The sequence below is a fragment of the Eublepharis macularius genome, chromosome 2, assembly GCF_028583425.1.
Source record: "Eublepharis macularius isolate TG4126 chromosome 2, MPM_Emac_v1.0, whole genome shotgun sequence".
In the NCBI taxonomy this organism is placed as follows: domain Eukaryota; kingdom Metazoa; phylum Chordata; class Lepidosauria; order Squamata; family Eublepharidae; genus Eublepharis; species Eublepharis macularius.
This window is the reverse complement of record NC_072791.1, coordinates 122,655,885-122,680,549: the sequence shown is the minus strand read 5'-3', so window position 1 is coordinate 122,680,549 and position 24,665 is coordinate 122,655,885. Positions and strand designations below refer to the sequence as shown.

Below are 24,665 nucleotides of genomic sequence, written 5' to 3'. Positions count from 1 at the left end.
TTCCCTGAATGAACAGGAAAATGAGCATGTGGACAGTGACAGCTGTTATAACAATAAGGCAGAATTATATGAAAACACCATACTTGAAATAAACTCAAAAGCTTTTATCACCATCTGCAAAATGAGATGGGGGAAGCCATTTCAACCCATTTATTCTCCAGTACATAATAATTAAATGGCAAAGGGGCTGATTTTGTAATTGTTGCTGTGTTCTACTCTTTATTAATGTGGAACAACTCCAAATTGCACTTTTATGCTAACGCAAAAAGCTTAGAAAGACTTTAGGGTACACAAAATCGCTCAATCACAACAAAATTGAAGATATGTGACCACATAAAGCTATTTACAAGAGTCCTACTTTTAAAACTGATTATTAAAATGAAAGATTCTGAGGAATAAAATGGGGTCACCCCTGTATACTACACACAGAGCAGCTTGGAGGAAGGGCCAAGTATATTTAAATATTTAATTCATAACTCACATTTCAGGTTTGTGTCAGAGCCACAAAGTAGATCACAAAATGAAATAAGTGCTGCAATAAAATCAGCAAAAACCTTGGGCATACCTTTTACAATGAACAAGTTGGTCAACTTTCTAAAGGCCAGAAATGAATGCTTCCAATGACTTGGGGGCAGTGGGAGGAGTTCCAAAGGACAAATGCTACTAGTTGATCTTCAAAAAGATGTGACATTTGGAGCAAAGTCGCATAAATTTAGCTGATCACAGAGGATTCATTCCAGAAAATAACAATGTACAACAGGGCAACATACCAGACCTGTTTGCTCAGCATGGTAGCTATATTGCTCTATCCCAAAAGCTATGATAGATTCTTCCCTAGGAGCTAAAATGATGAGACTGAGCCAACCATATTTTGGTCACATCATGAGAAGACAAGACTCTCTGAAAAAGTCAATAATGCTAAGAAAAGTGGAAGACAGTAGGAAAAGAAGACGACCTAAAACAAGATAGCTTGACTCAATAAAAGAAGCCACATCCACCAGTCTGCAAGATCTGAGCAACGATAGGACATTTTGGAAGTCTTTCATTCATAGGACCACCATAAGTTAGAAGTGGCTTGACAGCACATAATGCACACACATTCATCAAGCAGGACTAGAGTGCAGCTCTGTGACTTTTCTTGGACCTGGAACAGCAAAGTCATCAACTGGAACTCCTCTGGCCTCCCTCCCCACCCCCTAACTATCAGCAGCCCTATCTCAACAGATAGTCCTGTACTGTGCAGGCATGCAGCATTCCCGCTTGTTGCACTCAGACAGTGAGGCAGCCACAGAGGATGCCAACTACATGTATGATGCCACCACCTTTCTGAAAATGGAATTGGTCACTAATGCCCCTCCCCCCTTATTTATTTATTTATTAGATTTAGGTGGAGCTGCCTATGCAACAAGCACAATTCTTATCACTCCTCCCTCTCGTTCATTTATCAGCAGATCAACACTTCTCCTGTAGTGATATAAAATATTAAATGATTAAATGACTAGCATTAGTCTGATTACTCAGTCATAAACATTTAAACAAAATTAGCAGAATTACAACCAGGCATTTTTTTCCTACTCAGGAGGACACACAGTTAGCAAACATCACAATAGCCTGCCTTAGCCAAGTGCAAGGTAAGTTCTACACAGTCCCATTTGCTGGCACTGAGAAGGCAGCTTTAATTACTATTGTACTTATATAGGCCCCCCTGCACAATGATCTTCTAACCATGCAAAGGGCAGGTCACACAGATCCCAATCAGTTCACTACAGAAGTAAACTGTAATGTAATTTGCATGGATCAGGATTCATTTTTCCTAGAACCCAGGGTATAAGAAAGGGGAACAGGGTCTTTTAAAACCTGGAGACAGAGTTCTGAGTCCTGATTTTGCTTTGAATTTTGTGCTGCCAGCTACCCATAGTCTATTTATCAGGGGCTGCCATACTTCCCCCTTTCTTCTTCTTCTACTGCTACTAGATGAGTGGAACTGAAGGCATTTTCAGCCTCTGCAACAGTGAGTCCCAACCAAGCCTCTGCAGGTGTGTGTGTGTGTGTGTGTGTGTGTGTGACTAGAAACTAACTGATGGTTTGTCACTGCCTGCCTCTGCATAGCAAGCCTGAACTTCCTTGGTGGTCTCCCATCCAAGTACTAACCAGCACCAACCCTACTAAGTTTCTGAAATCTGATGAGATCAGGCTAGCCTGGAACATCCAGGTGAGGACCTCTGCAGGCTTAGATTCCCACAATTTGCTTAAAATCTTTAGGCAACCTCATCCATCACAATTAACCAAAGTTAGTTTAAAATGCAGATAACTGAATGGTTACTGCAGCAGACAATCAAAACTAAGCAGATTGTTCTTGGAATTCTCAATTCATCAGCTACCAGTGAGAGACAACTGCAGCAGGAACAATGAAGGTTGTTTGCCCATCTGCAATTACGACTCTGTACTGGGGAAGGGGTTGACAAACACAGTAGAATTAAGCTGGGATTTCAGCATTCAGATACAACCGCCTACTAGATTTACTACAAACAAGATTCATTAACTGAAATGTAAGTCTAATTAAGAATCCTAGTTTGTGGTCTTCCTTCTAACCAGAGTCAATGGAATGGCTAGCATTTGGACTTCACACTAAAAAGTGTGTCTCATGAATGCAGACCATAAAAGTCTACGATGGATCAGTGTGGCAAACTGATCTCCAGTTAAGCAAGTTAAGCTAAGAAATGCTGGATGGGAATCTACTTCCACAGCACTCTACTGCACCTCAGGAAGTACAACTGAATAGGTTGCTCTTTGGGAGAATATTTATCAGGGAGCTGCTACTGAAAAGCCACACACACACGCGCGCGCACGCGCGCGCGCATCTGGAATGTTGCCTTCCTGTAGTACTTAGAATCCGAACTGCCAAGGCTTTCCTCATGACCTCCATGGCTGAATAGGGATTTGAACCCAGGTCATGTATTAGGTTAAGTGTATCCTTCCTTGCCTGCCTCTTGTTTGAAAAGGGGGGGGGCACTAAGTACATTATCAGGCAGGTCTATTTTCCATATGATATATAAAGGGTTCATTCTATCCCTGTTTGTCAGAGTAAACTTAATTCAGAGTGTTCAACTATGGAGAAGCAGGTTCAAGTCTCTTCTCATGGAGCTCACTGGGTGATCCTGGGCAAGTTATTCCCTCTCAGCATAACCTACCTCACATTGCTGCTGTGAGAACAAGATAGAGAAGATAAGAACCATCTATACTTCCCTGAGGTTCCTGAAGATAGATATAAATATAATAAACAAGAAACAAAGCCCACTGTGCAAATAAATACAACAGGCTCTAGAAAGATGGGGCTGGGGAGGGCTCTGTGTGTGGGGGGGGGGACTGGCAGGTAGGGAGAGCAGGGGGTTTGGGGAGGGCTGAGAGGCAGGAGGGGACTGAGGAGAGCTGGCAGGTAGGGGGCAAGGGGGTCTGGGGAGAGCTGAGAGGCAGGAGGGGTCTGGGGAGGGCTGTCAGGTAGGGGGGCAAGGGGATATGGAAAGGGCTGAGAGGCAGGAGGGGTCTGGGGAGAGCTGGCAGGTAGGGAGGGCAAAGGGGGTCTGGGGAGGGCTGAGAGACAGGAGGGGACTGGGGAGGGCTGAGAGGCAGGAGGGATCTGGGAAGGGCTGAGAGGCAGGAGGGGACTGAGGAGGGCTGGCACGTAGGGAGAACAGAGGGGGTTGGGGAGGGCTGAGAGGCAGGAGGGGACTGAGGAGGGCTGGCAGGTAGGGAGAGCAGGGGGTTTGGGGAGGGCTGAGAGGCAGGAGGGGTCTGGGGAGGGCTGTCAGGTAGGGGGCAAGGGGATATGGAAAGGGCTGAGAGGCAGGAGGGGTCTGGGGAGAGCTGGCAGGTAGGGAGGGCAAGGGGGGTCTGGGGAGGGCTGAGAGGCAGGAGGGGACTGGGGAGGGCTGTCAGGTACGGGGCAAGAGGGGTCTGGGAAGGGCTGAGAGGCAGGAGGGGTCTGGGGAGAGCTGGCAGGTAGGGAGGGCAAGGGGGGTCTGGGGAGGGCTGAGAGACAGGAGGGGTCTGGGGAGGGCTGAGAGACAGGAGGGGACTGGGGAGGGCTGAGAGGCAGGAGGGATCTGGGAAGGGCTGAGAGGCAGGAGGGGACTGAGGAGGGCTGGCACGTAGGGAGAACAGAGGGGGTTGGGGAGGGCTGAGAGGCAGGAGGGGACTGAGGAGGGCTGGCAGGTAGGGAGAGCAGGGGGTTTGGGGAGGGCTGAGAGGCAGGAGGGGTCTGGGGAGGGCTGTCAGGTAGGGGGGCAAGGGGATATGGAAAGGGCTGAGAGGCAGGAGGGGTCTGGGGAGAGCTGGCAGGTAGGGAGGGCAAGGGGGGTCTGGGGAGGGCTGAGAGGCAGGAGGGGACTGGGGAGGGCTGTCAGGTACGGGGCAAGAGGGGTCTGGGAAGGGCTGAGAGGCAGGAGGGGTCTGGGGAGAGCTGGCAGGTAGGGAGGGCAAGGGGGGTCTGGGGAGGGCTGAGAGGCAGGAGGGGTCTGGGGAGGGCTGGCAGGTAGGGGGCAAGAGGGGTCTGGGAAGGGCTGAGAGGCAGGAGGGGTCTGGGGAGGGCTGGCAGGTAAGGAAGCAAGGAGACCTGTGGAGAGCTGAGAGGCAGGAGGGGTCGGGGGAGAGCTAGCAGGTAGAGGGGCAAGGGGGTCTGGGGAGGGCTGGCAGGTAGGGGGCAAGGGGATCTGGGGGGGCTGGGCTCAAAGGGCGGCGGGCACCACTCTTGGAGGAGGCAGGGTGACAGGGCCAGAGCAAGGGGTTCGCCGTTGCACTCGCCGTTGCGCTTGGAGCCCTGCCGGAGTGCACCACTCTCAGCCAGCAGGGCTCGCAGGGCGGTGGGCATGTCGCTCTGGTCCCATCGTACCAGCTCCGAGAGCGACAGCAGGCGCGTTCTGGCCTGTCGCCCTGGCTCCTCCGAGAGCAGCGTGCCCCCGCTCCAGCAGAGGGACAGGCAGGCTCACCGGGCCGTCTGCCACCAGCGGCACCCCCTGGAGGCCATTTTCGACAGCCCACTTTTTATCCTAGTGTGCCCGCACAGGCACACCAGGATATATGTGAGTCGTCAGAAACCCGCTAACACAATTATATTACAGGATAATCAAAAAGAAAGTAAGCAGACCTTATGGAAGTGTTTAAAAAAGCTCTGAAAATATCTGCCTACCCATACCATTTAAAATTTTGCAATATAATTTACTCTAGGACTTTCATCTAACTGGTGATTAGCCTTGCCAGGTTCCTGTTTATGGCAGGCTAACTCGCTGTAATTTATGCATCAGCCTGCCTATTGCCAGCTGATCGGCAGAAGGAGGCAGGATAGGGAAATGGGCACATGCATACTGGTCAATGACATCACTTCCAATGCCTCCTGAAAACAACAGCATTGTGCCAGGGCCGATTCTTTAATGCTTGGCCCCAAACACAGCATTTTTGCCATGTCTGGGGCAAAGAATCAGCAGTGGCACAATGCCAACACTTCCAGGTTGCCCTGGAAGTGATGTCATTGGCCAGGGACATGAGCACACAAAGCTCCAGTAAAATAGGTAAGTTCCTCATACCGTTTCATTGCCTGTCAGTTGCCAGGGGGGACATGGCAACCCTACCTATGCTATCGTTTAAACTGCAGAGGAAGTAAGAACAATCTGTGAAGGACAGTTTAAGATAAAATGCATCAGTTGCCCCCTTTGCTTACTAATGCACCAACAGCAAATTTAAGAAAGTATACTCAGCAGTCTGGATAGCCTAGCTTAACCTGAGCTTGCCAGAACTTGGGAACTAATCAGAATTGGCAATGGTTAGCACTTATATGGGAATCCACCAAGGAACACTGGGAATGCTACATGGGGAAAAACAATGGCAAACCACCCCTGCTGCTCTCTTGCCTGGAATGCCCCAGGATTGATGTTGCCATGAGTTGGTTGCAACTCGATGGCGTGTTGTTTTTCTTCAGTCCATTGAAAATGTGTTAAAAGATGCTATCATTAATCTTTCTTTTAAGAAGCCAGACTAGTTGCAACTTCCAACTAAAAACCAAGTAGGAATTTTCTTAAAAACAACAAATCTATGATTAAAAATTCAGTATTATCAGGGCTCATTTCGAGGGGGAACACACCGGAACAGTGTTCCAGCAGCTCCCCCAAGTCAGGTGGCCCCGCCCACCTGACTTTAGGGCCGTTTAGGCCTCGATTTGGGCCAAAATGGCCCGAATCCAGGCCAAAATGGCATGGAACAGGTTGGTGCCAGGCAGGGGAACCTTCCCCCACCCAGCACCAACCTGATCCCAGCCGTTTTGGCCCCAATGCAGGCCGAAACAGGCCCAAAATGGCCATTTTGGGCCCGTTTTGGCCTGGATAAAGGCCGACACGGCCCGGCTCTGGGCCAAAACAGCCTGGATCAGGTTGGTGCCAGGTGATGGAGCCCTCCCCCGCCCAGCACCAACCTGGTCCCAGTCAATCCTGGCCGAAATGGGCCAAAAATGGCCATTTGGGGCCCTGAAGGAGCCCGGATCCAGCCGAAACAGCCCGTATCGTGTGGGTGCCGGGTGGGGGAAGTCTCCCCCACCCGGCACCAACCCAGTCCTGGCCATTTTGGCCCTGATCTGGGCCAAAACAACCATTTTTGGCCATTTTAGGCCCAGATCAGGGACAAATGGGCCCAGATTGGGTTGATGTTCGGCGGGGGAAGTCCCCCTCCCCGGCACCGACCCAGCTTACATCATTCTCCTCTTCACCATTTTATCCCCATAACAACCCTGTGAGGTAGGCTAGACTAACAGTATGTGTAGCCCAAGTGGAGATTCCAACCCGGGTTTCCCCTAGTCCAACATTCTAACCACTACATACACTGGTTTTCATTACTGAACACTATGCTAGCTGCTACATAGGCAATCTAACTTATTAGTACCTGATGGCTAGCAGCAAGTTACAAACACTTCCAATTCTAGGCAGGCAGATGAAGAGACACACATGTTTCCCCTTCCTATTCTGGAAACTCATCAAGTTTTAAGTTCCTGTAAAGTGGTGCACTATTCATTAAGCGTATGGTGTTAAAAGTTTAGTAGTAGCAGTGATACATTCTAGCTTACATCATTCTCCTCTTCACCATTTTATCCACATAACAACTCTGTGAGGTAGGCTAGAATAAGAGTATGTGTAGCCCAAAGTGATCCAGTAAGCTGCCTTGGCCAAGTGGGGATTCCAACCTGGGTCTGTCCAAGCTGTCTTAAATGGATCTAACAATTAATAGGTGACAGGCTTGTCATGGATATAACTAGAAATATAGGGGAACAGTTGGATATGACCAAGAAAGTCATTCAAGATACCTTTGCACACAGAAACAGGGCTAGACCAACCCCATAACTAGACAGGACACAAAGGGGGTTTAGAACCTTGAATCGAACAACCTTGGAGAGGGGCATAAAACAATAGAGCTACACAGTCATATTGCCATCTGTAAATTAGAAGAGCTGTCTAACTTGTATTGATATATACAATGTACCAAGGCCCAGAAGCAAGGAGTATCTGTGAATGGCAGGAATGTCTAACTTCATAGAGCCTGGCAACATTATTCAAAGACTGCTGAAGGGCCAAAAGATATTCAGATGCATGAGAAAACTTGTAATTACTAATTTTACACAGACCTTGTTAAGACAAGAAGTAGCAAGAATGAACTACTGTTATAAGTTTCAAGAAGATGTTTCAAATATGGATAACCTTGTATGAAGTCATAAGATAATAAGTTAGCCAAGACTGAGTCTTTGGGGCAGCTATTGTTGTAAATTATTTTTTATTGGTTTTTATAATAGGAAAGGGGATTACAAAAACATTTCAATAACAGATTCATGTACAATATTTCAAAAAAAATTCTATGTAACATCAATCCATTAAAAAAAGCGACGTAACCGAATATCGCCCCTTTTCTTTTCTCCCCCCCCTTTATATCTTCAACCTTCCCTTTAGATCTCTCCAAGCATTATTTGACTTCTTTGCTCTTTTATTCACTTATTCCATTTCTTACCTCATTTCTTACATTTTTTTATATATATATATTATGTATACAACATTTTAAATCACATTTTCAATCCCTTAGATTTTAAGATGAGGGTGTTAATCCCTTAACCATTCCAGGAACAGGACAGAGGAAAAGAGCAGAAAGATAAGTGACCATTGCTATATATCATTATAAAAAGACATTTTTGTACCAGTCTTCTCTCAATCTTTCATCTGTCTAATCCAAGCCATCTAGAATTATGCACTTGCATTTTCATTGTAGTGAGGCTGGGAAAACAAAATAAACATATAAAGGAATTTGGCTTAGACACTAGTTTATGCTCTAAAAATTAAGAAATTTGTAAAGCTCCCTCTATCTCTCTGGTGTTTCTCCTGTTTTACTTATAAGTTATCTCATCTTTTGGTTAAAGAGAAAACAGGAGATCTAAAAGAGAAAGTAACTAAGAGATAGGAATAATAGCAGAAGACTCCAAAGACCCAATTGGCACGTTTTCTCTAGTCCTTTAACAGTAAATATAGGGTGTCTAACATGTCATATAACATCTAAACTTGCATTGAGTCTGTGTTAAGTTTCATTAAGCATAGAGAGGCATATAAGACCAGTTTTCTTTTGCTATTCTTTGGCTCTTTATATCTATACCGTTTTAATCCTATTCAAAACCTAGAACTTTAAAGAGAGAAAAAAGTCAAAATATATTTCATATACCATCTTATTTCAACAAGCCCCTGGATCATAATTTGAGTTTCATTATGTTTTCATCTCCTTTCTCTCTCTCAAAAGATAATAATGAGTACAGAAGGCTCTAAAGACCCATCTATCACCCTCTCTCTAATCCCTCTAGAGCACATCAACAGTATAACAAGTTAGAAAGAGAATATAAACATAGGACATTATATTAAGCCTATACTGTTGGATCGTAATCTGAGTTTCATTCTTGTTTTTTCTTCTTTCTTCCTCTAAAGTGGTACAACAAGTCCTTCTTTCCAGTGCTCAGCCAAAAACGGCTTTTTTTTCCTTCAAGCCATTTCTGCAAGGAGTCGGTAAATATGCTGTGGTGTCTCTACTTGTCTTTCTTTTTTGAAATACGATGCATGCTTTTTTCTTCATTCAGAAGCAGTACTCTGGGTCTCTTCCTCACAGCTCTCCTTTGGTGCTCCTCCCCTTTCTTCTTTGCCTCTTGTGCTTTCACAAAGAAGGACTGGTATGTTCCCCCATTTTGTTGACAAGGCTTTTCATCATTCCACTTTAGTTTTCTTTCAAATAAGTCTGTCCCTTCGAAGTTTTCTTCTAATTTAGTATCTTTCACGATGTCTTTGTCTGTTTCCAATCCAAATGCCTCATCTGCTTTTCTTAATAGCTCACTCATCAGCTTAGCAATTTCTTGCAGCTTTGGAAATATTTCTTCCGAAAAGGCCATTTTGATCAGCTTTGATATTCTATCAAAGATTTCATCAAAGTGGTAAGAAGCTCCGCTGTTACTGTTTGTAGCTCCAGAAATTTATTGCTTTCCAGCTCACTGCCAGGAGACTCTTCTTTGCAATCACTCTTCTGTGGCTCCCGCCTCCCAGCTCATAAATGGGGCAGCTATTGTTAAGAGAAGGTTTTGAGGCCCTATAGATAGGCTAACTTGATCAAGAGCTTCTTCTTAGAAGGGGCTTCCTGCCTGTGACCTTTGTATCTTTGGGTAAGTTACTTTTTTGGACTCATGTAACTGCTCTCCTTTAATGACCTATATAGTTATGGTATGATTTGCTGTTGAGTGAGTTGATATTAAGAATGCTGAATATTTTGTAATAATAAAAGCTTAGAATGGAAACAGAGACTCAATAATTGTATTTCTTGTGTATATAACATTTAATAACGAACCTAAGATGTTATCTCTGGTGTACGTCTTGCCAGGAGTTAAATGATTTGATATAGGAAAGCTAACTAGACATACAGGGCTTCTTAAGTGCATATCTGAATCAGGCCTGACCAGAGTTATCCAAAACAGGCTGAACTCTGCCTAACATCATTCTCAGGAATGGCAGAAGGCAGTTATAAAGACCTACCTAGTTCATATTTTAGACTATAAGAACATAAGATTATTTCCCCATTTTTATTATTTATGGTAGAAGATCACAGCACGTAGAACAATTTGTTTGTGCCTCAGTTTTGTTTTCTGCAAATCAAAGAATGATTTAAAAAAACTAATTTAAAGTAGTGGTATTCATGCTAGGGCTCACAGACAGCCACAGTAGCCAATGCCACTACAATCAGTCAAAAGAGCCACTGCATGCCCTGTGTGCCACCACAAATGTGAGCACACAATAATATACAATACAGCAATTTAAAACGTTATGTTTATATATTTAAAATTAATCATCAGATTACTTTTGAGCATGTAGGGCTGTCTCTCCCCATCATGGCTGAACCTTAGCCAGCTCCTCCCCTCTCTGCCTTCTCACTCTTTCCTCAGCATGAAGATTAGCAGCTCAGGTGAGTAAAACAACCACCATGCCAATGTGACCAGCTTGCTCTTTTACTGGCTGGCTGCTGTGGTGGTGGTGGTGGTGGTGGTCATAAATTCTCTTCTTTGTACTTTGTACAAACTTTGTACATACTTTGTAAACCTCTCTGAGTGGGTGTTAAGTTGTCCTGAAAGGCAGTATATAAATTGAATGTTGTTGTTGTCGTTGTCATCAGCAGCAGCAGCAAGCTTGGCCCAAGTGCTGGGATGAGAGTGCAGAGGATGCAAAGAAGGGTTAGTGGAGAGAACAGGCCCTTCCATACTTAATATGGAGCCTGACGCTCACAATTTACCCATCCTCTGCCTCCTGTGGCAGCAGCTGTTTCAAGGTGGCAACCACTTCCCATCCCCAGGGCAACGGCCTTGATCATGTTCTTGAAACATGGAATGAATACCACAATGGAGAAAAGTGCCCAGAAGAGCCACAGGTGGCATGTCAAAGAGCCACACGTAGCTTCCAAGCCAATGAGTATCACTAAAGTATTCAGCAAATGGAAGAAAATAATTCAATTGATGTTTTAGGTCAATGTCAATCTCAGCTCCAAAAGATAATATGTTCTATCTATACTGTTATATAATAATCCAGTCACACAAACACAGAACGTTTTGTTCTGAAAATAACACAACTGAGTCTAATGACAGTTTTGCAAGAAACTTCTCAGACTCTAGTCTCTGCGGCCTTACACAGCACAGCAATATCTACCCAGAATATCATACCTAGTGATAACAAGTGCACAATTCAGAAATTCAAGAAGTGTTCTAACAAGTGTAACTGATGACTCAAAGTGCAACAATGTAACTGTTCTGGACAATGTCACATCATATGAATTGTTCCCATATGAACTCCTGCAGAAAAGACTGAATATTGTACAGAAAAAACAAAAATAATGTAAATGGATTTTCTAATTTAGGTGAGAAAAAAAACAGCTATAAATATCTGCCTAGCAAGATTTCACACAATTTACAATATAGTCAGATTTCACAACAAATTTACAATATAGTCAGTCCAATACAATAATCACACCAGTTTTGATATAAAATTTTAATTCTTCATCCATGAAGATGACAAATTGTTTTAAACCTAGCTGAAGACCATGAGCTTTTTTTAAAGTCAAAGACTATCTAATTTTTTAATTTAAGCAGCTTTGTGCTTGCCAAATATGATTGATAGCTAACCTGTAGACATCTAAAAATTGCTTGAGGGGAGTATAGAAGTAATTGCTGTATAAACTATGTTCTCAAATCCACACTTTTTAAAGCTACCCAACACAAAAGCATGGTATCATGATGTTGTGCATAAAGCAGTGTGTCATCATGGCCTATAGCTCCAAAAAAGGCTTCAGCAAAGTACAGCTGCTATTACTTACATCAGCCACTCCATTCTTTACTGTTATATCAGCTACCATAGCACGTCTGCCTCAGTTCCCAAAGAAACAAAAGAGCTCTTTGGTATTCCAAAACACAGGGAACAACACAGACTGCTTCAGGGAAAAGAAGAAAGCTGGGTGATTTATGGTAACATTTACAACTTGTACAGAGCAGGTGCCATTACAACCTATTCTTACCAGCCGATACCTGCCGCAGTTAAAAAAAAAAATTAAAATCTCCACATTACACAAAGGCTTTTCCACGGCCTTTAATACCACAGCAGCACATGTTTAGTGTGCGTACAGAGCTTCCCCCATTACTAATATCAAAGATCATTCATGTGAGAACAATGTGCTTTAGATTTAGAATTTAGAAGTTGGGACTGAACACAAAAAAGCTATTGCTGGTGTTACAATTGCATCCAGCTTCCTGATGAAAATAACTGCTCTGAGGGCCAAATTGGATGTGTGTACATAATCATGATAGATGTGAATAAATAAAGAGGGGCATTGGCATCTCTGTTTACCATGACAAGAAATGCATGGGCATGTGCAACTAAAACCTTCCTGTTCTGTGCCACACCTTACATTACTGTTTTCTGCTTCAAGCACTTTCCTCCTCAGCCTAATCACTTCCAATATAAATCAATTAAGTGCACCAAGATAAAGTAGAGAATTCAGTCCCCCTTACCTCTGTGCTTGTTTTCGTAGCAAAACTGACCTTACCTCATGCTTTATATGTGAATAGAAAAAAAACATGAATATATGTGGCTGACCCACAACATCTAGTCTATCACAGAAACTACATAAAAGAAGAATGAACTCACATAAGACGGCAAGTATTAATTTAAAATATTTCCAGACAGCCTCTCAACCATAATTTCTGAGACAGTTCACAAAAGGTTGTTAAAAAATACAAAAACCTCTGTAACGGTTCAGTGAAAATCAGTACCAGTTAAAACTGCTAACCATTATACACCAAACCATTATGTTTGATGCCCGAAGCAGGCTCTGGTCCATGAAAGTTATGCATATAAATAGGACTTTGTTGCTTCTGCTGTAACATACTAAAATTGAATTCATAAGATTATAGCCCTGAATATGTATCCATGTACAGGCAGTGTTTTAGGGAGGAGGTGTGAACTGCATCCACTAATCCTACCCATGAGCATTCAGCCTAACAGTCACTTGAAAGAAACAATTTATCTTCTTTTTTGCCAGTTTTATTAGGTACAGCAAGAGTGGGCAATGTAATTCTATATTCAAAAGAAAATAGAATATTTAAAGTAAATCATATACCTACACAATTATTATATATCTATTTATATATTTGTTCTTAATACCTTACATTAATTATATTTTTCAAAAAGGCATACAAGTTGTCACATCATTTCATTATTTCTTAGCTAGAACAGATCCATTTATAGCACTGCTAAGAGTTCCAGCAGCAACTATCTGTTTCCTATAGTGAGTTTTAGTTACTATGACATCATTGAGAGGCTGTGCTCAAAGCCTACTTGCCCCTGGAGGACTGAAGTTTACACCAATCAGATTATTGATAGTTGCTTTGTTTTATTTTAGGAACCCTATTTCCCTTCTTTCTCCTTTCTGCTTTGTATTGTCAGTGCCTTACTCTAATAATTGCCACTTATTAGGCAAATTGTTTCAGCAGCACAATGAAGCTTTTATAGCTAAAAATATATTCAGTAGAGGAAAAAACTGCACAATATCCTTTTCACTCTAGTAAATGTATCTTTCAGGAACCATTGGATTTTTAAGACTCTATAGGTCTGAAACAACGTATCTCAAAAATGTAACTTTTAAATCTAAGGATCAAAATACAAAAGTTGTCAGACTCTCTTCATATCCCACAATCTTTGCAGTTATAAGTTGAAAAAAGCACACAACATAAAGACAACCAACCCTATTACATGTTTATTTCATATTCCATTTTTTTCAAATGTGGACTACTTTTAACGTGGACTACATCACTTTCATGTGATATACTACTGATGAAGGTTGAAGGAGAAAGCGCCAAAGCAGGATTACATCTGAACTTCAAGAAGACAAAAGTAATGATTACTGAGGAGTTACACAATTTTAAAGCTGACAATGAGGAAACTGAAATTGTCCAAGATTTTCTATTCCTTGGCTCAATCATCAACCAACAGGGAGACTGCAGTGAGGAAATCAGAAGGAGATTGAGACATGGAAGAGCAGCTGTGAGGGATAAGATCCTTAAAGATAAAGACGTCTACCTGGGGACCAAGATCAAGAGAAGCCAAACAATGGTATTCCCCATTACGATGTATGGATGTTAAAGTTGGACAGTGAAGAAAGCTGACAGGAAGAAAATTGATTCATTTGAAACGTGGTGCTGGAAGAAAATTTTGTGGATACCATGTATGGCCAAAAGACAAATAAATGGGTACTAGACCAAATCAAGCCTGAATTCTCCCTAAAAGCTAAAATGACAAAACTGAGGCTATCATATTTTTGTCACATTATGAAAAGACAAGATTCTCTGGAAAAGTCAATAATGCTAGGAAAAGTAGAAGGCAGTAGGAAAAGAGGAAGACCTAAAATGAGATGGCTTGACTCAATAAAAAGTGACATCCTCCAGTTTGCAAGATCTGAGCAAGTCTGTTAATGATAGGATGTTTGGGAGGTCTTTCATTCATAGGATTGCCATATGTCAGAGGCAACTTGACAGCACATAGCACACACCGCTTTCATATTGTCTTAACTTACTTTGTGGTGTAGCTACCCACCTACTATCTTTGCCCTCCCACCAAGTTTCCACAATTGAGATTGTATATTTCTACAAGAAACTATTATTTCCTATTAGGCTTCTCTTTAATATTTAAATAGCACAATTCATTTTATATTGTTATCCCAGACTCTCTTAATGTAAAACTTGAAGAATAAGCAAGTTGGAAATCCTATGCATACATAACTGAGATTAAGCTTTACTGATTCTTTGGGACTTAATTCAAAGTAAACAAGCATAGGAGCAAGCTGTAAGGCTGAATATCTAACCAAATGTGTTTTGAAAATCAGCTCAATGTAGTGTTTTGAAAATCAGCTCAATGTTGCTTCTAAGTAAACATGAACAGGAGTAGTCATCTTTAACTTTTGATAGATCAATGATTCATACAAAGCTAGAATCCAGACAATACCAAAATTGTGAAAGCAATCATGATATAAAAAAACTAGCTATACTACTACCCAATATAGATTTTTAACATCTGAACTTTAACAGTATTAGTTGCTCCAAGAGGAATCATCTTCTTGATATTTTAATTTAATTTTAATTTAACCTGATCATATTGCAACTAGATTAAAGGCACAACAACTGTGCCAAACAGGTGATGTTGCTAGAACCCTGCAGCTTAATTTTCTGCTGCCTTCTGGCAAGGCAAATTTGATGTCTGCAAGTGATCTAAATGTTTTATGTACAGTAATATCACAGTGTCAAGCTACATCTTCTATTTGTGTTGAACGGTTCAATCATATTTTCATCCTCATGATAATGCCATGATCTTATACTGTCAAGAGCATTTCAATACATAACAGCAAGGATAGGACAAATTCAAACACAAAAGGTTGCTCTCACAGAAGAGGGCAACTCGAGATACCATTTATATGAAGTGGCACATGCCATGGATGATGTTTATGTAGTATCTATCATCAAAAGAAACAGAACCACACTATCATATACAAACAGGCGAATTCCGTAAAATAATTTTTAAAATCAGTAAGAATTTTACCACTGAGTGGTTTTGGTAAAGTTTTAGAATATTAAATTTCTAGTCTAAGAATGGAACCTTAAAAAGTCACATTGGAGAACAAAAGATTTTTAACTTGTGGTCTAGATTGGAAACTGTTCTGTATCTACTTATAGAATAACATCAAACATTAGCATTATACATAAATAATCCAGCGATCAACAGGCTTTGAGCATACTGGCTAAAGAATCAATACTAAATACCAATAATTCTATATAAAATATATGTCTGGCAAATCAATGAAGCTACATGGAAAAAACAACAGTAAAACGCGGATCACCACAACCCTGCAGAGAAATTATATGCTTTATTTTTAAAAGAAATATAACCTAACTGCAAAATTGCAAGCTAATTCCTGCAAGATTTCTTGAATGATATGATGGAGGCTAAACAAGACCTTTGCAGTATCTGAGTCATTAAAAACTTATATGTACCAATCTGTTACCTCCAAAGAAATCATATTGATTAGATAAGAGAGAGCTCAGAGGATGTATTTACACACTCTATTTACATGTGCCCTGAATGCAAACTATTCTACTTGAATATTCTCATTTTCAATGCTATAATGCTCACTTGTGGATTTTTAAAACATCTGTAGAGTTTGTAAGAAACAGTGAACTCCTAAGCAAAGTCATTCCAGTCTAAGCCCATTGATTTCAATAGGCCTGGACTGGCATAACTCTGTTTAGGATCTCACTGAAAAAGCTCTAGGAATGTTAATGCAAACCATGGATACAGTCTAAGGCTGTAATTTTTTATTTGATTTGAGCTCTACGAAATGCAACAGAACCTACTTCTGAGTAAACAGACAAGTGGTAAAGAGACAAAAGCAAAATAAAACACAAAAACCATGTATCCATTTTTTTAAAAAATTAGAAACAAAGTTCTTCATCATCACCCAATAATGCATCTTTGAAACCTGTTGTTGAAAACCTACGGAAAACCAAAAAAAGTTCTAAAAGAAAATTCTACTTTTTAAAACTTAATAGTACATAAATATAGGGACAAACACATTAACACATAATGGAGCTTTCTGCTAGCACAAAATGCCTTTCAGTGGAGGATGGTTTCATGATTAGTGGGACATAATCATAAAATCCAACCCACTGTGAGTATACTTTGTATATACTAAATCCAGGAATATTCCAGTTGAAAATTAAGAATCCATTCAAACTTTGTTGTTCAAAACATGGTTAATAACCTATGTATTTTTTTAAAAAAAAAATCAAACTACATCATCACTATGGCCCAGTGGGATTTACTATCGTTCCACCCAGTCTAGCCTACAAGACAGAGATGTTCCACCAGGCCTTTACTGGTTGAAGTGAGCAGATCTCCAACTCAGCCTCCTAATGGGGGGGCATGTCCCCCCTCCCTGGTTGTTGTTGCTTTCCTCTGATGATTGTCAATGGACCCCACAGACTCAGAATAGCTGTATACAGGATTGTACAATATGTGCTGCTGAGGGTGAATCTGTAAATTTTATCTGGTTTTATGCTACTGGTTTTATCTGTTTTATTTGATGTTTTTAAACTGATGTGATCTGCTCTGAGCCTGCTTGCAGGGAGAGCGGACTATAAACTTAATAAATAAATAAATGGCAATCAGTTACATTTATACTGTTCATTTTGGAAAATGTCCATATATTTCCAAGCATAATAATATTGAGCTCTGCCACCGTTATCTTTTTTCAGCAACTGGACAGCCAAAAATTGAGGTGAAGTTTTTCCTATCAGGGAGGCACAGTACAATCCTAAGAGTGCTTAGGAGTAAGCTCTATTTAACAGCAGGGTTCTGAATTGACCTGCTTATGAAGGCACTTGAAAGTGTTGGAAATTAACAGATAGGACATGGACATGTAGCAATACCAAATACAGCCATCAATATACCCAACAAATTTTGTAGTACCTTGAAGCCTAACATATCTATTGTGAACTAGACCCATGTTATCTGAAAGAGTATCACAATGGGCCATAAAATACAAGATATCTGGTTTTTCAGATATTAAAACACTGAAATAAAGGTAATGTAATACCTTTTATTAAGACCAACAACTAGCTTTTAAGTTTGGGGGAAGGGAAGTTTCCAGGCCATGATTTTAGCGTCCTTTATTTGTTTCCTAAAATCCATCCAGCCTGAGCAAGAGTTCTAGAAAACTCAAAAGCCGGCACAGGGCGCTATGTTTCTTGATTGGTCTTGAAGGGGCTTTGCTTTTGAATCCTTCCGCCGTTACTTTAGACATTTTTGCATATTTTGCTCCCTAAACTGCTACTGCCAATTGTTCGCCCTATTGCGAGATGTGAGATATTTTCTCCTTCTCTGTAAACAGCCTTTCATCCCATCATCATAGCCCTTATTAGGGTTTAATTATTTTTGCACGCTAGCCACCATGGGAGACAAGAAGATGTGGAAAGCAAGCTGTTAACCCCGAGGAGAGTGTAGATCTCCCCCCTCACCGCCCTCAGCTAAAAGAACGATTCTGCATCCACCGTCTATCCTCTAACCCGAAGCAAGCAGCGTTTCTGTTCCAAAACGCCAGCAAGCCCAAAATCTCCAGCAGAGGAGAGCAGGAAGAAAGGTGACAAAATAAGGGTCCTGCTGCCGCCCAAACAAAGCTACAGCTTTCCCCATCGCCACTGGGCGCCCTTGGCACGGACGAAAGAGGACGCAACGGGACCCGGGTGGGTCGTCATCACGGGGCTGCCACCAGGGATCTTCTTTTACGGGACAAGTCTCGCGAATCTCGCTTGTTCTGTGGTGGGCCGCCGCTCGGCGTCAAACACCAGCCCCCGCCCTCCCCCCCGGGCACGAGGAGGGCAACCGAACACGGCACCGCCGCCCCGCACGCTCGCCGTCCGAGTGTGATGCTCTGAGGGAAGAGGCCCGCGGGCAGGCGGCGGCGGCGGCGGCTCAGTTAATGGGACGCCATTTGGAGTCAGAGGGAGACCGGCGGGCTGACTCACCAGAGAGCTCGTCCGGCTCCAGCCCAGTCTCGGTGTCGAGCCCGCAGATCACGAAGTAGTCGGCGAAGCGGCTGGGAGCAGACGACGAGGAGCCGGAGCCGGAGCCGCCACCGCCGCTCATACTGGACGAACCCCTACCGGGCGGGGCGGCTCAAGTCGCCCTGCGGGAAGCAAAGAAGATTCGGGCTGCCGCCGCGGCTTCTGCCTTCCCAGATGTGCCAAATGCGGCTGCCGCCGCGGTCCCCGCTGCTGCCTCCATGACGGAGTGGAGCGGCCAGGGCCGCACGGCATTGTGGGCAGCAGGCCTGACACAAGGGCGGGCAAACGCTCCTAACAGGACCACCCCCACCCCCAGATGTTTCGGAGTCGGGAGCGGAGATTGGAGAACCGCAATGCTGCGCACGCGCAGTGAGCGGAAGGGATGACGTGATGCTCCTTGCTGCCTGGCTCGGAAGGCTGCAGGGGAGGTGAGCGACCTGTGGAGGGACAAGGGTTCCCGTGCTATGGCCTTTCCCGGGATCTCCCCACCCCCATCACAACATCGACATAGCCTAGTTTCTACGCTAGGAGACTACGTCTCCCTCATATGTCCGTTTGAACTAGTATTCCTCATTGCCCCATTTTTTTCTCTGTGCTTCTATCATTGCTACGCAGCATCTTCCTTCTTTTCTTTTTTTCCTTTCCTTTGTTTGTCCTCTCGCCCTCACCATTTGAAAACAGATAACGAATCTTGCTTATGCTTCTTCACAGCATCCCCATCCTTCCTCTACTTTCCTCCATACAAAGTTCCTGAATCCAGGATTGGCTGCTCAGCAATGTATTAATTCCAAGGGATTCTTGATGGAAATATATACAGAAGGGTACTCCTTAGCCCTTCTTGCAATACCACAAAAAGTGCTGGCACATCACACACAGCTATGTGCAATCTGAGCTTTGCACACAAACATCTGTATTGCAAGGGATTCTGGAGCACATCTCCAAGGGTGTAGGAGAGTTAAATGCCCTGGGCTAGATTAGACTAATCCCTCCCTTCTTCTAGGTGTATCAGTGATCCCTTTAAACCCTTTTAACCCTTAACTATCCTCTCAAAATCTGGTCCACTTCTGTTCCTTTTTTCTTAATATCAGCTTCTATATATCGACACAATCATCCCTCGCCCACCCTCTTTCTTTTTCTTTGTACAGTCTTCATGTCACCTTATCAAAATTTACCATTAATTCTTTAATTTTAAAACAAAACCAGTAATTATACAGCCTCCTCTCTGCTGTTTCAAAGACTTCTTTTCAGTGACCATCAGTCTTACTCTTAGTTCTGCCTGGATCATGTGTTCATCTGCACTTTGCACATACAATACATCTATGCCCTAGGAAAGTAGGCCTTCTTGACAATCCCTGCTATTTGTAGCTTTGTGTTTATGTACATGTTTGCCTATCTGACACATGAGCTTTAGGTCACAAATCCTTGTGCTACTAGTCTCGAAGGTACCATGAGACATTTTAGCACTCTTTTCTATTTCTCCCACTATAGTCTTTGCATTTTTATTTTCTTTCCAGTTTCCTTTGGTTGAGAAAACCATACTTGCCACCGTGTGTGTAAAATGTCATCAAGTCACAGCCAATTTACGGAAATCCCATAGGATTTCCAAGGCCAGATATGAACAGACATTGGCTGTTTCTGTGTAGTGACTCTGGATTTCCTTTGTGGTCTCTCATCCAAGTACTAACTAGGGCTGACCCTGTATAGCTTCCAAGATCTGAGAAGAACGGAGAAGCCTGGGCCATCTAGATTTGGGCACACTTATAACTAATGATTAGTAAATGCTAGAATTAAGCAGATAAAATATTTTACAGATGCTACAGTCCTTTTCTACCTTCCTGTTCTGTGGTGGCTATGCCAGTAGTTGTCAAAAAAAATTGTAAAAGGACCCTGTAATGATTTTAAGTAAATGTGTGTATGTGTCTTTAAATGCTTGGTATGATATAGATGAAGAGTGGGGGGGTGAAAGAGAGGGATGAGTGAGTGATATGATTGGTTGATGATTGAGAGTGTGGGCGGAGTGAATGCTGTTTTAGACTGAGAGTGGAGAAAAAAGATTCAGTCAGGGCAAGAGAGGCAAGCTGTGTTGCACCCTGAGTATTTTTAAGCAGTTCTGAGAGAAATATTTAGTTAGGAGAAAGCAGGCAAGCTGTGTGCAGCCTGAGCTTGCATATGTTGTCTGAGAGAAATATAACCTGTGTGGAAGCCTGAACTGTGTGTTTGTGAAAGAACACTCAGTCAGGGGAAAGCAGGCAAACTGTGTGTGCCTGAGAAAAGGTCTTACTTGTACTTGAGAGAGAAATAAATATCAAAAGCAGGCAAACTGTGTGTGAAGCCTGAAAGAAGATCTGTGTGACTGGGTTTAAATAAAGTGACTTTAAGAATTGCGAACTACCCTTTTGAAACCATCAAGTTTTAGAAATAATATGAAACGGATACGCTTCTTATAAAAAGTTTATTTTGTTTTTTTTTATATCCCAGAGTATCTGTCATTCCTATATCCCACTCCTTTCCTCAGGGCCACATAGTACCACAAAAAAGCCTGACCCTTGGGCACATTACTAAAAGGAGAAATTTAAGTTATTCTGGAATTTAATTTCTGGTGGCAGCAATCTACCAAGAGGGGGCAAGAATAAAAGGCTTAAAGACCAAATCTACCCAAGAGAAAGAAAAGGGTCATAACAGACCCTGTAAAGATTTTAAATGTGTGTGTGTTTCTTAAAATGCTGGGTGTGATACAGATGAAGTGTGGGGGTGAAAGAGAGGGGTGAGTGAATGAGATGATTGGTTGATGACTGAGGGCCAAACTAAAAGTGACACCTGACACTAGTTGGACACTTGGCAGCTTCCCTCAAGTTTTGATGGGAAATGTAGGCGGTTCTGGTCTTGCAGCTTGGCTCTCCAACTGCTGTCCAATGGACTTTTCAACTGTCACTTGTCCAACATTCCGCCAAGCTGCCTACATTTCCCATCAAAATTTGAGGGAAGCTGACAAGTGTCCAACTAGTGTCAGGCGTCACTTGTAGTTTGGCCCTGAGAGTGTGGGTGGAGTTGAGAAGTGTGACTGGAGTGAAATCTGATTGGACAGTAGCAGTGTTCTAGGGGCAGAGTGAACTGTAGTTTTTAGTTACTGAGCAGAGAGAAAATGAGGCATTCTGGTTTAGACAGGCATACTGTGTGCAGCCTAAGACTATGTATTTCTGAGAGAGAACATTGATTCTGGTTTAGACAGGCAACCTGTGTGGAAGCCTGAGAACTGTGTGTGTCTGTGAGAGAACATTCATTCTGTCTAAAGCAGGCAAATTGTGTGTTCACCTGAGGGAGAAAGTCTATGTATATTTGAGTGTGAGATTGATCTATCTGAAGCAGGCAAACTGTGTATGCACCTGAGAGAGAAAATTATATATATCTGTGTGACTGAGCCTATGTAAGGAAACTTTTAAGAACCGATAACTATCTTTGAAACCATCAAGCTTAAGTAATAGTGTGAAACCAATACATTTCTTGTAAAAATAAATATTTATTTATTTATTTGTTCATCCCAAAGTGTATGTTATTCCTATTTGCCATTCCTTTCCTCAGGGCCACATAGTCCAACAAAGGAACCTGACGCTTGGGCACATTATTAAAGAGGAAATTTAAATTAACTACTTTGGAATATAATCCTGGTGGCAGCAATCTACCCAAGGGTGTAAGAAGAGGGTTAAAGGCAAAATCTAACTACACAACAGAAAGGAGGTCGTGACATGTGCTGGCACCGGTGGGATCAAAAATCCTGGGGAGGAGAAAATATTTAAGTGGGATAGAATATCCTGGGAGGAAGGAACATTCTGAATGAAAGCATTCTAAGGGGACAGATAGCCAAGGAGACATTGTTCAATCAAATTCTATGAGGAAAATAGAACTGGTAGAAAGAAAAGAGACGGAGGAACTAGTAGGATGATGGGGGTGGAGAACATAGCGGTCAAGCCAATTTTTTCCCACTTTCTACTGACCATACCTTTGTAAGGAAGGGGATGATGCAAGTTCTTAAAATCTGGCTCACCCCTCCACAACTTTGGGATCCAACCTAAACCCTCTTCAACTTATTCCATACGGAAAACGGGGTTTTATTGAGAAGAGTTTTTAAAGGAGGAAGATCAATGATGGGCAATTGTATAAGCATCTTTATCCATGTAAGCCCAGCCCTATCCACCTATTCCTCAGCCTCTCCTAAAAGAGGAATGCTCAACCATAGGCATTTTTAAATGTCTTGCCATCCAATAAATAAATAAACCTCTAAGGGGGCTAGATAAGAGACTGATTTCTCCAACCCTCCCTCATTCCACAAGGTTTCTCTGTCTCACAGAGAGGGGAAAACCTGACGCTGTGGACAGGCTATCTTTTAATTCGTCAACTATCTTATCATTCAGTTAAAGTAAAACCTGAGTGGTCTGGAGGAAGCCTGAGGGAAAGTCAGATGATAACATTTCTTCCCAACCTGAGCTTCTTCTGAATCTTCAAAAAGATGTAAGAACCCTATTTTAGCCTGTAGAGACTAAGAAAAAGCCAAGGGTTACTTTTTTGTTCATCACAGACATTTTTGGCAGTTTTTAAAGGGGGGTAGTGAAAACCTGTTTTTTCCCCCCTTCCTGAACACCTTAAAGAGGTCCTACGTTCAGTATGGTCTGTATTAGACTAAGGTCTACCCTGTAATCAATCACCAAGAGGCTCTTCACCTTCTTGGCGAGATTGTAGGGGTAAAAAGGTCCTCTAGGTGGGCGCAATTTTGGTGACCCTTACTGGGATGCGGTACTGTCAGTATGACAAGCACATACAACGGTAAAAAGAGCTATCCAATTCACTCTTGATGCTCATCAGGACAACATTCAGTTTTTGGCCAAAGCCAAAACAAACAACATGGTTATAAGGAATCTTTTCCTCTAATAAAAACTGGATGGAAAACACTTAGTGGAGTCTCCCCTCTTCACTTGTTGTTGTTGTTGTTGTTGTTATTTCTAACCACCTGCTCCTCTAAAAAAGAGCATTTGACAGAGCCTTCATTCCGACAGGGGAGGGCTTGTGGCTCAGTGGCAGCGCATCTACATGCGACTTTGAGATGCCATTGCTGGAAGGAATAGACAATGCTGACCTTGTTGGTTCAGTATAAAGCAGCTTCATGTGCTCATGTAACTATATACTTTAGTTCTGACGGAACCTTGGATGATTAATAGTTAATCTGGTCGATAACTCAAACTACCAGTCTAGTTTCCAAGAGAAAATGTCTCACTAACTCTATATTCTTTTCTCCCTTTAAATTCCCTAGGAAGTCGGGAAAATGAAGAACAAGCTCTACACCAATGCAGCAGGAAAACCTTCTTGACTTCACTACATCTCCAGGAATAATTTTTCTTCATTTTTTCCCTTTTTCTTTTACTTATTGCTTCTTCTTTCTCTCTAGTTGGAGAATTGGCATCGTCCAAGCTTGATGCTTGGTCACTAGTATGCACTAGTATGCATTACCATCCCTCCCTCAGTCCAACTCCACCTCACATGTCTTGCAGCCATCATCTCTTACTGCCCCCAAGAAGCCTCTTGGCAGATGTTGTGCAAGATATACCGATGCTAAAAGGAGGAAGCAACTTAGAGATGCGGCAAAGACATATGCACATCGTACTCCTGCAGTGCACTGAGCAGCAGTGGCCAAGTACCAGCAAGTCCCAGGTCCAAGGGAAAGGTGACCATCCCTGCAGACCTGGGCACAGCAGTGACGACTCTAGCAGACCTAACAGCCACGATATACACTGATATTGTCACTATCACAGAGAAGTCCATGGACAGGCTTTGCAGGCGTGCCATTCTGACTCCCAAGAATGACACGGCTGCCATCATTAATGAAACACAACTCCCTCGAAGGGGCAGAAATGGAGTACAGATCTGTAGACTCAGTGGTGCAAATGGATGATGCGGTCCATTACCCTGTGGAGTTCCT

The 24,665-nt window shown here is 42.7% G+C and overlaps 1 protein-coding gene across 4 annotated transcripts in view; it reads right to left on the bottom strand.

Moving 5' to 3' along the window:
- The window catches only part of DENND5A (DENN domain containing 5A), a 128,605-nt gene extending 109,670 nt beyond the window's left edge, over window positions 1–18,935 (bottom strand). For all 4 annotated transcript variants that reach the window (XM_054970840.1, XM_054970841.1, XM_054970842.1 and 1 more), the window contains exon 1: window positions 18,659–18,935. In XM_054970840.1, coding sequence (XP_054826815.1) covers window positions 18,659–18,779 — 121 coding nt within the window. In that variant the 5' untranslated portion in view covers window positions 18,780–18,935. The remainder of the gene's footprint in view (window positions 1–18,658) is intronic.
- Between the last annotated feature and the right edge of the window lie 5,730 nt (window positions 18,936–24,665).